This window comes from Penicillium concentricum (genome assembly GCF_028827145.1).
Source record: "Penicillium concentricum strain IBT 3081 chromosome Unknown utg000002l_segment0_segment0, whole genome shotgun sequence".
NCBI lineage: Eukaryota > Fungi > Ascomycota > Eurotiomycetes > Eurotiales > Aspergillaceae > Penicillium > Penicillium concentricum.
In genome coordinates this window covers 3,238,669-3,253,073 of record NW_026622755.1, presented here as the reverse complement: position 1 = coordinate 3,253,073, position 14,405 = coordinate 3,238,669, and the positions used below count along the sequence as shown (strand labels likewise).

Here is a 14,405-nt window from a genome sequence, read left to right as displayed (position 1 = left end):
ATTATGCTGGAAGTGGGTGGAATGGGTTGGTGATTCACTGGGATTGTAGTCTTTTCGAATTTCTTTGCGTACACTGATATCATTGCTTGTTTGTTGTGGCTTGTTTGTTGTCAAACAGAAACAGCCCTTAGTGTCTAATATAATGATATAATATCAGTTGACAAGCAACAGGCCAGATCTTACACATACCCAGTATTTCAAGTTTGGCAAAACAGCGTAAGACCTATAGAAATCGTCGTATCTATCACAATCCAATTTTCGGGTAAATCTCCACGCGAAATCGGTGTATATATCCCTTGCTTCGCGGTATTGACCATGAATAAGCACCTCGAAAGAATTATCCGCTCATCAACATGGCGACCAAGATGGCATTCAATAGCTCGGCCGACGAGGATGTCGCTCTTGAGAACATGGGGTACCAGCAAGAATTCAAACGATCGTTTAGTTTGTTGGATATGGTGGGCTTCAGTTTCAGTATTGTGACCTGGTGAAAATTTCCCTCGAGCCGAGCACAAGATTCATGTCTAATACCGAACAGCTGGACAGCCTTGAGCGGCGTCTTCATCATTGGCATCCAGGCAGGTGGCCCACCTGTCATGATTTTCGGCTGGATGGGGGTCTGTTTGGTCACCATGCTCATTGCCCTGGCAATGGCCGAGATGTGTTCGCGCTGGCCAGTAGCTGGAGGCCAATACTCATGGGTGGCCATGTTAGCACCGCCTCGTGTTTCCCGACAGTTATCATATATAACCGGGTGGTTTATGCTGGCCGGTTCGTAGCCCTCGACATTTGGTGGATGCTTGCTGATATGTTTGCTAGGACTTATTGCCATGGGTGCGGTCAATAATTCCTTGGGATCTAATTATATCCTAGGTCAAGTCAACCTGGTCTTCCCAGACTTCGTTATCGAGCGGTGGCACACCGTCCTGGTTGCCTGGGCCGTGGGGCTATTCTCACTCGCCATCAATGTATTCGCGCCGCACGCTCTGCATCGTCTATCCCGCTTCATCTTGGTGTGGAACATCACCTCGTTCATCACTGTGATCATCACACTATTGGCAACAAACCACCAGAAGCGAGATACAGACTTTGTCTTCCACGAGTTCCGGAATATGACCGGCTTTGGTGCTTCGATGGCCACTATTATTGGGATTCTGCAAAGCTTTTTCAGCATGTGCTGCTACGATGCACCGAGTCATATGACAGAAGAGATGACCCACGCCAGTCGAGATGCACCGAGGGCAATTATCATGACGGTCATCATGGGGGCTGTAACTGGACTGCTCTTCCTCCTGACACTGTGCTTTTGCATGGGTAATATCGAATCAACAGCCAATTCAAGCACCGGGGTTCCCGTCATCCAGATCTTCTACGACTCAACCCAAAGCAAAGTCGGGACCTGCATTCTAGCGAGTATGATCACCGTCATCATCATGATGTCGTCCATCGGTCTCGCCGCTGAGGGATCACGATCAGTATATGCCTTTGCGCGAGACCGTGGGCTTCCATTTTCGGGCTTGTGGTCTCAAGTCGAGCCGAGGAAGAAGATACCTCTCTATGCCATTTTTCTCACTGTGGGAGTGCAGCTAGGCTTGAATGCGATCTACTTCGGTACGGAGACGGGGTTTGAAACGGTGATTTCGATAGCTACCACGGGCTTCTGTACGTTGACATATTCGACTCCAGATGAGTCTTGCGCAGCTAATATGAACTCTATTTAGACGTTTCCTACAGTCTTGTCCTTTTTTCCAGACTACTTGGCTATTTCTTCCGTCACCAATCTCCCTCATTCGACGGGCCATATTCATTGCCGCTTCCAATGTCACTCGGTTTCAGTGCGATTGGCCTGCTATTTCTGCTATTCGCTTCTATTACATTTAATTTCCCCTCTGGTGCTCCAGTCACCTCGGAATCGATGAATTATACCAGTGCAGCTATCGGTCTGCTGACATTGCTCAGCCTGGTGACCTGGTTTACTACTGCAACAAGTCATTTTGCGGGGCCTTCTGATGTCAGACATTTGGTTGTCGATGGCGTAGAAAGCCCACCGACATTGCAGCCCGCGGATGATCTTAGACTGAGAACAAGCAAGGGAGAATAATGGTTACGATATTGTTCATGGAGAGATATGTATAGCCTAGATTGGTACACGTACCTGGCCAACACAATAGAATATATAGCGAGGAATACAAGAACTTGTTATATAAAACTACAAATACAAATCCACGATCATAATTCATTCTCGTTGAAATTCGTAGGCTATCCAAATTATAAAATAGCCCATGATTAACCCAAGTAAAACAAAACACAAATAGTAGCTGCAACAAGTAGGGGAATATGATTTTAAAATCCAAACGTGACAGGAAAATGAATTGGTGGCAACGACCAACTCAAGCACTTGAAAAACACATACAACATTTACCACTCAAGAGGCTCGTTCTTCACATCGCCACGGTTGGTCTTGGGAACGGGAGCAGCCTCAACCATAGTCGCGCCACGGCGGTCACGGCGAAGGTAAGCACTGCCATCCAACCAGGGGGTCTCAAGGGTGCGCTTGGACTCGAAAGTGCGGATCTTGGACTCCATCTGGAGAGTAAGGCCAATATCATCGAGACCGTTGACAAGGCAGTGCTTGCGGAATTCTTCGACCTCGAAGGAAGTGATCTTGTTACCCTCGGCATCCTTGATCTCCTGGTTGACAAGATCAACCTCGACCTCGCGGCCGGCACGGGCCTCATCAGTGATCTTCCGCAGAGCAGCCTCATCAGAGACAACGACGGGAAGCATGCCGTTCTTAAAGGTGTTGTTGAAGAAAATATCGGCGAAGGAGGGGGCGATGATGCACTTGATACCGAAGTCGAGCAAGGCCCAGGGGGCATGCTCACGGGAGCTACCGCATCCGAAGTTGGGGCCAGTAACAACCAGGATCTTGGAGTCGCGGTAAATTCCCTGGTTCAGGACGAAGTCTGGGTTCTCCTTGTCGTCGGTGTAACGGAGCTCATAGAACAGCGCGCTACCGAGACCTGTGCGCTTGATGGTCTTGAGGAATTGCTTGGGGATAATGGCATCGGTGTCGACGTTGGCGCGATCCAACGGCGCGGCAATACCCTTCAGGGTGGTGAAAGGGGGAAGACCGGTGCTCTTGCCACCGCTAGCAGGGGCTGAAGAGTTGGCGTGGGGCTCGTTGTCGGCAGGGAAGTCTAGAACGCGGTCGAGTTCCTCCTCGGTCTCAGGGGACTCGAACTTGGGCTGCTGGACATCAATCTTGGGGGAGGCCTTGCCAAGGACGGGGCTGGCAACGACGTGCTCACGAACATCAGCGAGCTTGCCGACGATGGCAGCAGTGGCAGCCATGGCGGGGGACATGAGGTGGGTACGGCCCTGGGCGCCCTGGCGACCCTCGAAGTTACGGTTGGAGGTACTGGCACAGCGCTCCTTCGGTGACAGGATATCTGGGTTCATACCCAGGCACATGGAGCAGCCAGCCTCACGCCATTCGAAACCAGCATCAGTGAAGATCTTGTCGAGACCCTCAGACTCAGCCTGCTCCTTGACTAGACCAGATCCAGGGACGATCATAGCGCGCTTGATGTTGGATGCAATCTTACGGCCATTGACCACCTTGGCTGCGGCACGCAGATCCTCAATACGGGCGTTTGTGCAAGATCCAATGAAGACCTTGTCAACCACAACATCCTTCATGGGCGTACCAGGGACAAGACCCATATACTCGAGAGCACGCTTGCAAGAGGTCTTGCGGTTCTCATCCTCGAAGTCATCAGGGCCAGGGACAACACCAGTGATGGGGATCACGTCCTGGGGAGAGGTACCCCATGAGATGGTGGGGATGATATCCTTGCCGTCAAGGAAGACCTCGCTATCGTACTTAGCTCCAGCGTCCGACTTCAGGCTGGACCAGTAGCTGGTGGCCTTGTTCCACTCTGCGCTACCGTACTTGGGGGCGAGAGGACGGCCCTTGAGGTATTCGAAGGTGATCTCGTCGGGTGCAATCATACCGGCACGCGCACCACCCTCAATGGACATGTTGCACATAGACATACGGGCCTCCATGCTCAGTCCACGGATGACGGATCCGCAGAACTCAATAACAGCACCATTACCACCAGCTGTGCCAATGACACCGATAATGTGGAGAACGACGTCCTTGCTAGTGACGCCAGCGGGCAGCTCGCCATCAACCTGGATGCGCATGTTCTTGCTGCGACGGGTAATGAGGGTCTGGGTTGCGAGGACGTGCTCGACTTCACTGGTTCCGATACCGAATGCAAGGGCACCGAAAGCACCGTGTGTGGAGGTGTGGCTGTCACCGCAGACGACAGTCGTGCCGGGCAGAGTGAAACCCTGCTCTGGGCCAATAATGTGGACAATACCTTGGCGCTTGTCGCCCATACCGAAATATGTGAGGCCAAAGTCCTTCACGTTTTGCTCCAGTGTTGTGCATTGGAGACGCGAATCAGTCTCCTTGATGAAGTCCGTGGCATTCTTGAAATTCTTTCGTGAAGTGGTAGGGATGTTCTATCCGAAGAAAACATTTCAATTAGTCGTGGGCTACCAATGGATATAAGATTTAACATACGTGATCAACTGTAGCCAGAGTGCAGTCCGGCCGGCGGACTGTGCGGCTGGCGTTCTTGAGGCCCTCGAAGGCCTGTGGAGATGTGACCTCGTGAACAAGGTGTCGGTCAATGTAGATCAAGCAAGTGCCATCTTCTTGCTCATTGACGATGTGATCGTGAAAGACCTTGTCATACAAGGTCTTGGGTTTTGACTCGGCGGAAGGCATAGTGGGGGGATAAAAAGCAGCTAGGAAGAGAGGATAGGAGAAGACAAGATTGAGGATGAGAGACAGAAGAGATAATAAGTGAGAGCTCCGAAGAAGAGTAATATAATAGTAAGTACCGAGATCTGGGGGAACTGGAGTGGCAATGCCTGTTATATTTTTCTGCTCTGTAGCATCCGCGATGTCGCTGGGAAGCTTCTCGAGGGGCAGGGCCGATCTCGGCCGGTCAGCGGCGAATATTAAGAATTTTATTGGCCGAAGGGGTGACTCAGCGGATGACCGATATCGGTCGGCGCTAGATGATCCAAAAAAGGGAAGGCGGCTATCGACGCTTTATGACGGAGCCCGTAGGAGTCCCGTAGACCGCTCCGGACCAAAGTAATGGGAAGACGTTGATTGGCTGTACCTTCCTAGGTTCCGCCTCCGATCGGCCCGCCATTTTTTGACTCAACGCTTGGATGCTTAGCACCTGTGGCAGCGAAAACGGTGTTGTGTAGTACATAAAGCCCTAAGTGGATAGGATATGGGGAACCTCAATGTACTCACTATATTAGTGTCAGCTTTGGGAATTCATGTGAGGCACATGTGTTCTCGGCAAATCTGTCAAATTTTGAAGTTGTTCCATGGTCTAAAATTCAATCTACCAAAGTCATATACCGAAACGCCAATGCCCGTGTCTCTAAAGCAAAATGTCATGAAGTGTAGGAAGAAAGCACGGAACCCTCCGTAGGCTACCGAGGTGAAGCGCCCAGATCGACCACGATCCTCTTTCCAGACACTGAACCACTCCGCAACGTCTCGAGTGCCGCATTAATACCCTCAAACCCGCCCTCTGCATGAACAATCTCTGGCAATGTAAGATTCGTCGATTGCAGAAGATCTTCCAACCAACACACCATAGCTTCACCCACTGTAGGAGCGCTATGGAAGAGCTTAATGGGCACAGTGTGATATTGTATCCCCGGGTTCTTCTCTTTAGGTAGACCAGTTAATCCAAGGAGATGGGCGTGGCCATCAGGATTAAGAGCCTTTTCAAGCTGTGTTGCGGTCTCTCTTCCGACTATATCAATGGCATATCGCAATTTGCCCTCGGTGACACCGCGGATAATTTCCACTGCACGATCAGGGTCATGTCGATCAACTAGCAGATCTGCACCGGACTGCACAAGTTTGGCACCATGCCGTGCTGCATCGGCTACACAAATCACGCGTAAACCGGCGAGTTTGGCCAGTTGAAGCGTTATCAGACCAGTAGTTGTTGAGGCTGCAATATGAATGTCAGTGATCAGTTCACAGAAATGGAGACACCGGTTGTCTTACCTCCCCAGATAGCTACCCAGTCTCCACGTTGTGGCTTTTCTGAGTCCAATAATGACGCAAAGCATTCTTCATGTATATCGGCGGGTATATCATTTCTGTCGAGCCTTTTGATGATATTAGGCAGATTAGGACCGGGGACTTGTGTGATGAGGGAGAAGTCTAGTCCAAATGAGACGCCCAAAGCCAATGCAGCAGCGACAAATGCGACGCCGACAGAAGCTGAAGCGTGGATAGATGTTGAAGAAGGAATTCGGGCAGCATTGAAGTCGGTGGCAATGGCGTATTCTTGGAATGCTGCTTTCCTAATATCCCGGTAATCTGTGGATGGGACCAGCACAACGTCGCCTACACGAAGACGTGATGATCCTTTGGGAACTTGTAGTACAAGGCCAGCTAGATCCCGCCCGTTGATCCATGGCAGGCTGGGGATACCAAAGTTGAATGCCCTAATAGACTCATCAATTAGTCATCGATTATAATTTGGGAGTGCTTATTTCCAGCAGAGTAGTAATACTTACGGTCCCTTCCAGTCGATAGGGTTGAGGCCGATTGCAAGTACCTGTGAATCAATAGTCAACATCTCGTGGTATACAAGATCCAGTCCGCGCGGCCTGTCATACCTTGACCAGAATCTCTCCCTCATGCAAAACAGAAGGTATAGCATGGTCATCTACCAATGCGTACTGTTCACGGGCCCCTTTGAGAAGCAAGACTCTTTGTTTTGACTCCTCAGACCGCGGCGACGGGGGTTCACTCTCAGATCTTGACTCATTAGAGTAATCTGAGAGAGACTCCGAGAACAAGTTCTGGTGGAACGTAGTCGGGGTCTTCTGCAACTCTTCGAGTTGGAGGCAAGTAGAGGTGGTAGACATGGTGCTTGGGGGTAGTAATGGCATGACTTGAAGCTAGGTCACAGAACGTCAAACCAACTATTAGGCTCTATCTATATTGCCCTTGGTATTAGTTTATATGATCTCTCGGGCGAGAAGATAAAGCCAAAGCACGCCGCGCGGGGCAGTGATACCAATCTCTCCCATAAGCACGTAGGGTTGGAGTACCTCCACTAAATGCTTGGCTCTGGGACTTCCTAGCAAGATCAGTGGTATAATTCCGTCTCAAATTTGCGCCATGAGAGCGTTTCCGTACTTCCGAGGGCTATTCGTAGTCGTTATTCATTGCTCATGGCGGGGCATAAATGGCGTGATGAACTGGAAGACCGAGGGTCGATCAATGCTCTTATAGAAGATGAGAGACTATGAGGGCTGGAATAGTCAAACAGGGATAGAAACCTGATTGGCGATATAAACAGAATATACCAATAGAGATCGAATATTCTCTACTCTTTTGAATCACAAATTCGAAAGTTTTGAATCTCAAATGTCAAATTTCTAAGTTCATCTCCAAACTGATGTGATCCCGGGACGCGATGACGACTTGCAACTCCCAACCCCAGGATTTCAACACCCTGGACCTGGATGGCGAATACCTGGGAGATCTGGAAACAATGACAAAAGAGTATTTTTGTGTTATCTGAATTATTAATCGGTTTGGATTTGTCAAAAGTTATAGAAAAGTCTCTTGCCCAAAGTATGCTTTTATTTCGGCAATTAATATTAGATATCTATTAAGTCCATCTAAGTATACTCATCTTGTCCGAATTGTTGAAATAATGTAACTACTAGCGGGTTTTGTCATTTGAGTCAAGAGTATTGCATATCGTTGATACATTGTTGTACAGCCAGATTTCTATCACAAAGTACATGTGCAAATATTCTATGTACACTTTACAAGTTATATCTAGGCTCGTATTATATCAATGAATAAATAGAGACTGATAGTATACAATGATGTGTTGAGATAAACGTGTGGGGTTGCCTGGCAGGTTACCTAGAGAAGCCACACCCGTGATAGCCAGCAAACACAGTTCTAGAAGATCGTCTCGCCCACTAGTCTACCACCACCATTTTTCCAGAAACTCGCACCCAACATCAATGACCCTCACCCTCACCATGTCTCCTAGGAACCCAAATCTACCCGAGAGTTTTGCAGGGGGACTCTGCGAGGGCACAGAAGGTCCTCACTAAGACTCTCAGTACCCTTACATTTCTCTCATCGGCGCCAACCATGAGGTTAAGGGAGTATATCGCCATGCGAGTGCTTCGACCACAAGTACGAAGCATCCAAGACCTCCAACTCGATGACCAGTTTTCGACGAGGGCTCGCGAGATTCTCAGCTCGAAGTGCTCAATATTGGGACAGACACGTCCTCTCAGCCGTTCCAAAATTCCGACAATTGCCCCGGGCGCAGAATCCTAGCTCTCAGTCCGAGGCAGGTGTGGCACATGGCAGCTCTGGTCACGCTCAGAGCTCAGCACTTAGCGCTAGTTCTGGACATACTAGCCTGCCGACAATTCTGACAGCTGCAGCGGACGCAGGATGGGCTATACCCTGCCAAACGGTAGACGAACAAGTCATCAATGACTCCCTGATGAACCTCCTTGAAGCTCCTACAATCAACGTCCCAGAAGTGGACTGTCGATGGACTTCCGCCCGTAGACCATTCGGTACTGTGTCGTTTGGTCATAACCAAATGACTGCCTGCGCCGACGGTTATCTTGAAGGACAACATATCCGTGAAATATTCGCCATCGTGGAAGTGAAGGCAGCGCAACGAGACCGTAAAGCACGTCCAAATGTTCTATGGCAGGACTCAGGAGGGGGCAGAAATGGTAGCGTGGATCCTGACTGATGCGAACTCCCCGCAGTGTCCTCTTGAACAGTAAGCCAGAAAATAACATACCATTGAATGTTTCTTTGCCAACGAGCACTCATTGACGCCTACTGATCTCACAAGACAACGATGAGATATATTTAACACTTGCGACCTACCCGCCGGAATACCTCGATTACCTTCAAGGGAGACTCGATCTTTGGAAGAAAAACTCGGCAAAAGCTTTTCTCACAATGGAAGAGTATGGACCGTGGAGCATTAAAAACGAAAGCAATATGCGTCATTTTGCACAGGTGGTTATAAACTTCTACCTTCGTTTCACGGATGAGATCAACCAGGTTCGTGCAGGCGTGGGGACCTCATCGACAACATGAGTTCAGTGGTGTCACATCTTTAATACAAATCACCACGGGTTAAGGTTGGGAAGCCTAGTTGCGGCCCGCCCTCCGAACCCATATCTCGGCGATATGGGCCAATAGCGAAAATAGTTTGGCAGTCATATGGAGCTGAAGGCCCTTGCCTTCAATACTTTGCATGTTACTTAGGGATCATTGCCATATGTGGTTACTTCAAGGCGTCCACTGATCTATTTTAAAAAAATTCCCTGATCTACTCTACTACTATGGTTGGGGTAAAATACACATCATATTCAAAGCATATATATACTCACCTGAACCCCTCTAATCAGACTGATATTGCAACCCATCCATCTTCCACAAACATCGAAAATCTCATTCAACTAGCAAATATGAAAGTCTTCACACCAATGTTCGTGTTGATGGCATTCTCTACCTCCCAGGCAATTGCTGCACCTACAGGTAAGCCCCTATCTCACTTTCAATCCCGCCTATTATGAGGCCAATTTAATCAATTACAGCAGAGGCTACAGATCTAGAGATGCGCGCCGACTATTGCGTGAAAATCAGTGTATGCCACGGCTACAACTACGAGGGTGGCTGCTATAATGAATGTAACAGGCCCGGTACGGGCTACGATATCAAAAAAGAATATCGGAAAAATGCTGGCTCATTCAAAATTGAGACCAAGGGTTATGTCTGCCTGGTTGGATCGTGAGTTACCACCTATATCTGCTAAAAATAGGAGCTAATATATGTCAAGATCCGATCAGGGCACAGACAGAGTGGACTACCCTGGGATCAAGAGATTCAAGGATGGATGGATCAATAACATTAATGGATATCAGTGCAACAAAATCAAATGATAGGTACTATCCAGGGGCTTGGAGGTTATATCAACTGGCGAGGGAGGTTCAAATTGAGTTTACTACTGGTAATATGTTGTGATCTCCGGCTGCTAGTGTGGGGTCTATATTTCGATATATATCTCTGACAGTTAGAGAATATCATGATTCCCCGTGGAAAGCTGGCAGGTCCACTAGGAAGTAATTGCAATCTTAGAATCAATTCCAATATAGACTCAAATGCTATGTAGTGATTGAAGTTAAGCCTTGGAAGCGTTAGGGAACCAGTAAATTAATTTGTCTTTGATGGGGGTGGGCGCTTAGCATAAATGTGAAATATGTATGCCTGAGTGCCCAACAGATGCCTCTGGCTGCATATCGACTGATTTAATATGTACTATAGTAAGAGCTGGCTACGGGGCATAAATAAAAAAAAAAAGACCAAGAAATTTTACCCACATTTTAAGGTAGCTTCCCTAGTCCGAGTTGTGAGTTGGAAAATAGCCGGCGACGGTTTTCTTACGGGGCTTTGATGTGCATTGAATTGTGGAGTGCCTTTGCTAGGTTCTTTTTTCGAAATTCATTCCCAGACAACAGGAAATGGCACCATTATTAGGAGTATGAGTACTCCATTGCTCGGGGCTTTTTATACCTATGAAAGGCACCGTAGGAATTAATATTTGCCCCTTCAAAAATATGATAAAAAAAGCAACGGAAAACTCGCGAAAAGGCACGAAAAGCGGAGGGCCTCCCTCCGCTACCAATAAAAGGACCAAATATGTCATTTTACACAGTAGCACGACAAATGAATTACATGCGTTAGCTTGTGCAATAGACATTATATATGGGATAATATTTATATTTTTAGCGTCGCATGTGCCTGCAGGTTTAACACCTAACCATTATTCCTGACCATTATTCAGAGTCTATAACCCCTAAGATACTCCGACGTGAACTACTTCGAGAGCAGATAGTCACACAAGTCAACCATGAACAAGGCAGATATCAAGCTTGACCCAGAGACCACGGCTGGATTTAAACATGCCAAGGGGCTGACTCGGGATAGCGCTGATGCTGCTGGGCATTCTCTGGAGTCGAATCGGGTCAACAACGTCTTTACTAGTAACAAGGCACTTATTGTAAGCAAACAGACCATCTTTGTAGCTTGACCTCATCCCAAGAAGAATTACAATGACGGGGTGCGCTGATACGCTCTGCTCATTGAATCACAGATAAACCCAAATATGTGTGCTGTTTGTCGAGGGATATATTCATCATAAATCAATTGACTTGTGAATACTTCTGAACCTGAGTTTGTGAATTATAGGAAATAGCGGGGTATTAGTAGAAATATTCGAAGTGATACAGTAATATTTAAATAGATATAGAGTACAGGACGCTTTGAGAGAAGACGAACGAATGATTGAATGCTTAGGTTGGAAAATGGTCTGCTTTTATATCTAAGATTTTGAGCGCGGTCTCTTGATTAGGAAATCGAAGAAACTTTTCTAGAAGCATCAGCGGACCCTCGGTCCTTTCCTACACCCCATGGCTATGACCGCGGTTTCTTGATGAGCAGGAGTACAGAAAATGAGGACTAGGGCATGCTATCAACGAACTAACTATAAACGGCTAGGGGCTAATCCATTTTAGGTATAGTTTGTGGTAAGTGCATCTGAGTTGCTGATTGGACACTGAGCGGCACTGAGTAATCAGTGAGCATCCAACCTTGGAATGAGCACTGAGCTCAGTCACTCTGCACGTGACAGACGTTGTCCCTCTGAGCCCGTGCTGACATCTACTCAGGAGCATCCATGGATGAATAAACGCGGCGGCAGATAGGAAATCCCCACCCAGGGAAAATCCGGTATAGATGCATACGGAGTACTCCGTACAAATCTCTATAATGCAGGTCCTCGAAAACCCTTGATAATCATTCTCATTGGCCTCTTCCTCACTATATCTAAACATCTTAACCGTTTTCCAATTCGGGGTATTTTGCTTGCAGGGATTGTGCCGCCTGCAAGCTCCTTCCGAGCACGTAATTCCACCCCAGAACGACAACATTAATTGGGGTGATTGGCATCGCGGGGACAGATTATTCGAGGCAGTACCGACAACTTTTGATATGGAGTATACATCTCGCGCGGGCGCGACGATTATAACCTACCCCAACGCCTGTCAAGATAACCTATATCTCCATGTTCCCATGCATGTAGATCCTCGAAACCCCTTTGATAACTATCCTTGCTGGTAAGCCTCTTCCTCACTAGATCTAGGCATTCTAGCCGTTTTCCAATTCGGGGTAATTTCCTATAAGATTTGTGCCGCTCTATCAGCTCCGTGCGAGCACGTAATTCCACCCCAGAACGACAACATTAATTGGGGTCTCAAGGCTAGATCTCTTTGAAGCTAGACAGTGGGGTTAGAAAGACCAAGACAAACAATAACTCCTTGCCGATATGAGCATCACGCGGGACAGATTGTTCGAGGCAGTACAGCCGACAGCTTTTGATATACAACATAAAGTTAGATCTCGCGTGGGAGCTACGGTTATAAACCACCGCAACGCCTGTCGAAATAATTTGACTACTCAACTATCCCTTCCACTTTATTATGACGTACCCCGAAAAAGATGTTGCGCCGAGTGATGAGGTGAACAGTGCAGGTTCTTTCAACCCGTCTGTTGGTGGGCCACATAAAGGTGAGCTTGGAATGCTATTGAGTAAAGTCGATGAAGCTGACTGTGACCCTGAAAGTCAAATGGTACCGTTCGACCTTTTACAATGCCTTTATCCTCGGTCTTTGCAACTTCCTCGCCCCCGGAATTTGGGGCGCCATGAACTCATTGGGTGGAGGAGGCGAAGAGGAACCTTATCTCGTCAACGCAGCGAACGCCTTGACCTTCGGGCTTATGGTAGTGTCTTGCTTCTTTGGTAGTGTTATCGTCCGATTTATCGGCATCAAATGGACACTTATCGTGGGAACGATGGGATTCGCACCATACGCAGCAGGGCTGTACACAAACAACCGATTTGGTCAAGAATGGCTGGTTATCCTGGGCGCGGCACTCTGCGGTGTTTCGGCGGGCATCTTTTGGATGGCAGAGGCAGCAATTGCGCTTTCATATCCTGAGCCATACAACCAAGGACGCTTCTTGGGATTCTGGCTCAGCTTTCGTGTTGGAGGTCAAATTCTCGGCGGTGCCATCAGTCTGGGCATCAATGCCCATCGGTCGACCTCAGGCTCTATCTCATACACTGTGTACTTGATTTTCATTGCGCTGCAGGCTCTTGGCCCTTTTGCTGGTCTGCTTTTGAGCAATCCGTCTCAGGTACAACGAAAAGATGGCGTCCCTGTTCAACTTCAGGTGACGAACAGCATCGGATACGAGCTAAAGAGCATGTCGAAGCTTTGGATTAGTCGCAAGTTTTTGTTTATTATTCCATTCATTTGCCAGGCTGTTTATGCCGAGGCTGTGATGTTCTCGTACGAGGGATTGTGGTTCTCAGTACGGGCCAGAGCTCTCGGGTCATTCCTTTCCGGAGTCATTGCTTTGATCATCGGTAACCTTCTCGGGGCCTTCCTTGACACCAAGCGTATATCTCTGAAAAAGAGAAGTCGATACGCATTCTTTCTCGTCGTCGGGTGGCAAGGCATGTGCTGGATCTGGGCATCAGTTCTGACAACGGAATTCAACAAGACAAAGCCGATATATGACTGGACTGACCCAGGTTTTGGAAGAGCCTTTGCCCTCTTCCTGTTCTGGGTTGCTGGCTTCCAGCTCAACTATATGTATCTGTAAGTTGAATCTTGTCTGGTGACGGTTTTTGAATTATGCTGATTGATTAGGTTCTTCTTGGTGGGCAATCTTGCGGATGATCAAGAAGAGGTCATACGAATTGCGGGTTTGTTGCGAGGGACTGAATCCGCCGCGCAGTGTGTCAGCGTATGTACTCCTCTTATCTCACTTTTGTACAACATGAATACTAACGAAGTGTCTCCAGTATGGTCTAAGTAGCGTGAACATCATGGCCGCGGTGGGTAGTATATACCTCAACTTTGGCTTGTGGGCTATCGCGATCTTCCCTGCCTGGCTCATTGTCAAGCAGGTCGGAGTAGCCTTTGGAGATAAAAAGATCGCGAGAGAGACTCCTGGTTTGCGCGAGGCCTCAGATCATGAGTAAGTGGCTGGAGCAAAGGCTCAAATACTGGCGCAAGTCTACTAAAAGGTTGATGCGGCACAAGGATATTTAATTTAGAATTTTGGAGTGCATCCCCGTGTCTGTGTTGTAAATATATACATTGAAAAGATGATAGTTCTATGATAGGCCTGTTCCTGGGATTCTTGC

At 48.0% G+C, this 14,405-nt stretch overlaps 6 protein-coding genes across 6 annotated transcripts; 4 read left to right on the top strand and 2 right to left on the bottom strand.

The window, feature by feature from the left end:
- Window positions 1–353: 353 nt before the first annotated feature.
- N7517_004835 (putative GABA permease) lies at window positions 354–2,101 on the top strand (the record flags this gene model as incomplete). The annotated part of the gene is made up of 4 exons (XM_056722565.1): window positions 354–487; window positions 539–771; window positions 820–1,662; window positions 1,722–2,101. 4 exons carry the CDS (start codon window positions 354–356, stop codon window positions 2,099–2,101), a joined length of 1,590 nt encoding a protein of 529 aa, XP_056578815.1.
- A 317-nt stretch (window positions 2,102–2,418) lies between these two features.
- Window positions 2,419–4,804, bottom strand: luA (3-isopropylmalate dehydratase LEU1; the record flags this gene model as incomplete). Its single annotated transcript, XM_056722564.1, has 2 exons — window positions 2,419–4,536; window positions 4,598–4,804. The coding sequence occupies 2 exons, from the start codon at window positions 4,802–4,804 to the stop codon at window positions 2,419–2,421; spliced, it is 2,325 nt and encodes a 774-aa protein (XP_056578814.1).
- A 728-nt stretch (window positions 4,805–5,532) lies between these two features.
- On the bottom strand, window positions 5,533–6,993 carry N7517_004833 (zinc-binding alcohol dehydrogenase family protein; the record flags this gene model as incomplete). The annotated part of the gene is made up of 4 exons (XM_056722563.1): window positions 5,533–6,065; window positions 6,122–6,567; window positions 6,640–6,680; window positions 6,742–6,993. 4 exons carry the CDS (start codon window positions 6,991–6,993, stop codon window positions 5,533–5,535), a joined length of 1,272 nt encoding a protein of 423 aa, XP_056578813.1.
- Window positions 6,994–8,318: 1,325 nt separating this feature from the next.
- Window positions 8,319–8,870, top strand: N7517_004832 (uncharacterized protein; the record flags this gene model as incomplete). Its single annotated transcript, XM_056722562.1, has 1 exon — window positions 8,319–8,870. The coding sequence occupies one exon, from the start codon at window positions 8,319–8,321 to the stop codon at window positions 8,868–8,870; it is 552 nt and encodes a 183-aa protein (XP_056578812.1).
- Window positions 8,871–9,600: 730 nt separating this feature from the next.
- Window positions 9,601–10,074, top strand: N7517_004831 (uncharacterized protein; the record flags this gene model as incomplete). Its single annotated transcript, XM_056722561.1, has 3 exons — window positions 9,601–9,670; window positions 9,730–9,922; window positions 9,972–10,074. The coding sequence occupies 3 exons, from the start codon at window positions 9,601–9,603 to the stop codon at window positions 10,072–10,074; spliced, it is 366 nt and encodes a 121-aa protein (XP_056578811.1).
- A 2,595-nt stretch (window positions 10,075–12,669) lies between these two features.
- N7517_004830 (DUF895 domain membrane protein) lies at window positions 12,670–14,240 on the top strand (the record flags this gene model as incomplete). Its single annotated transcript, XM_056722560.1, has 4 exons — window positions 12,670–12,757; window positions 12,813–13,854; window positions 13,906–14,002; window positions 14,061–14,240. 4 exons carry the CDS (start codon window positions 12,670–12,672, stop codon window positions 14,238–14,240), a joined length of 1,407 nt encoding a protein of 468 aa, XP_056578810.1.
- Window positions 14,241–14,405: the final 165 nt, after the last annotated feature.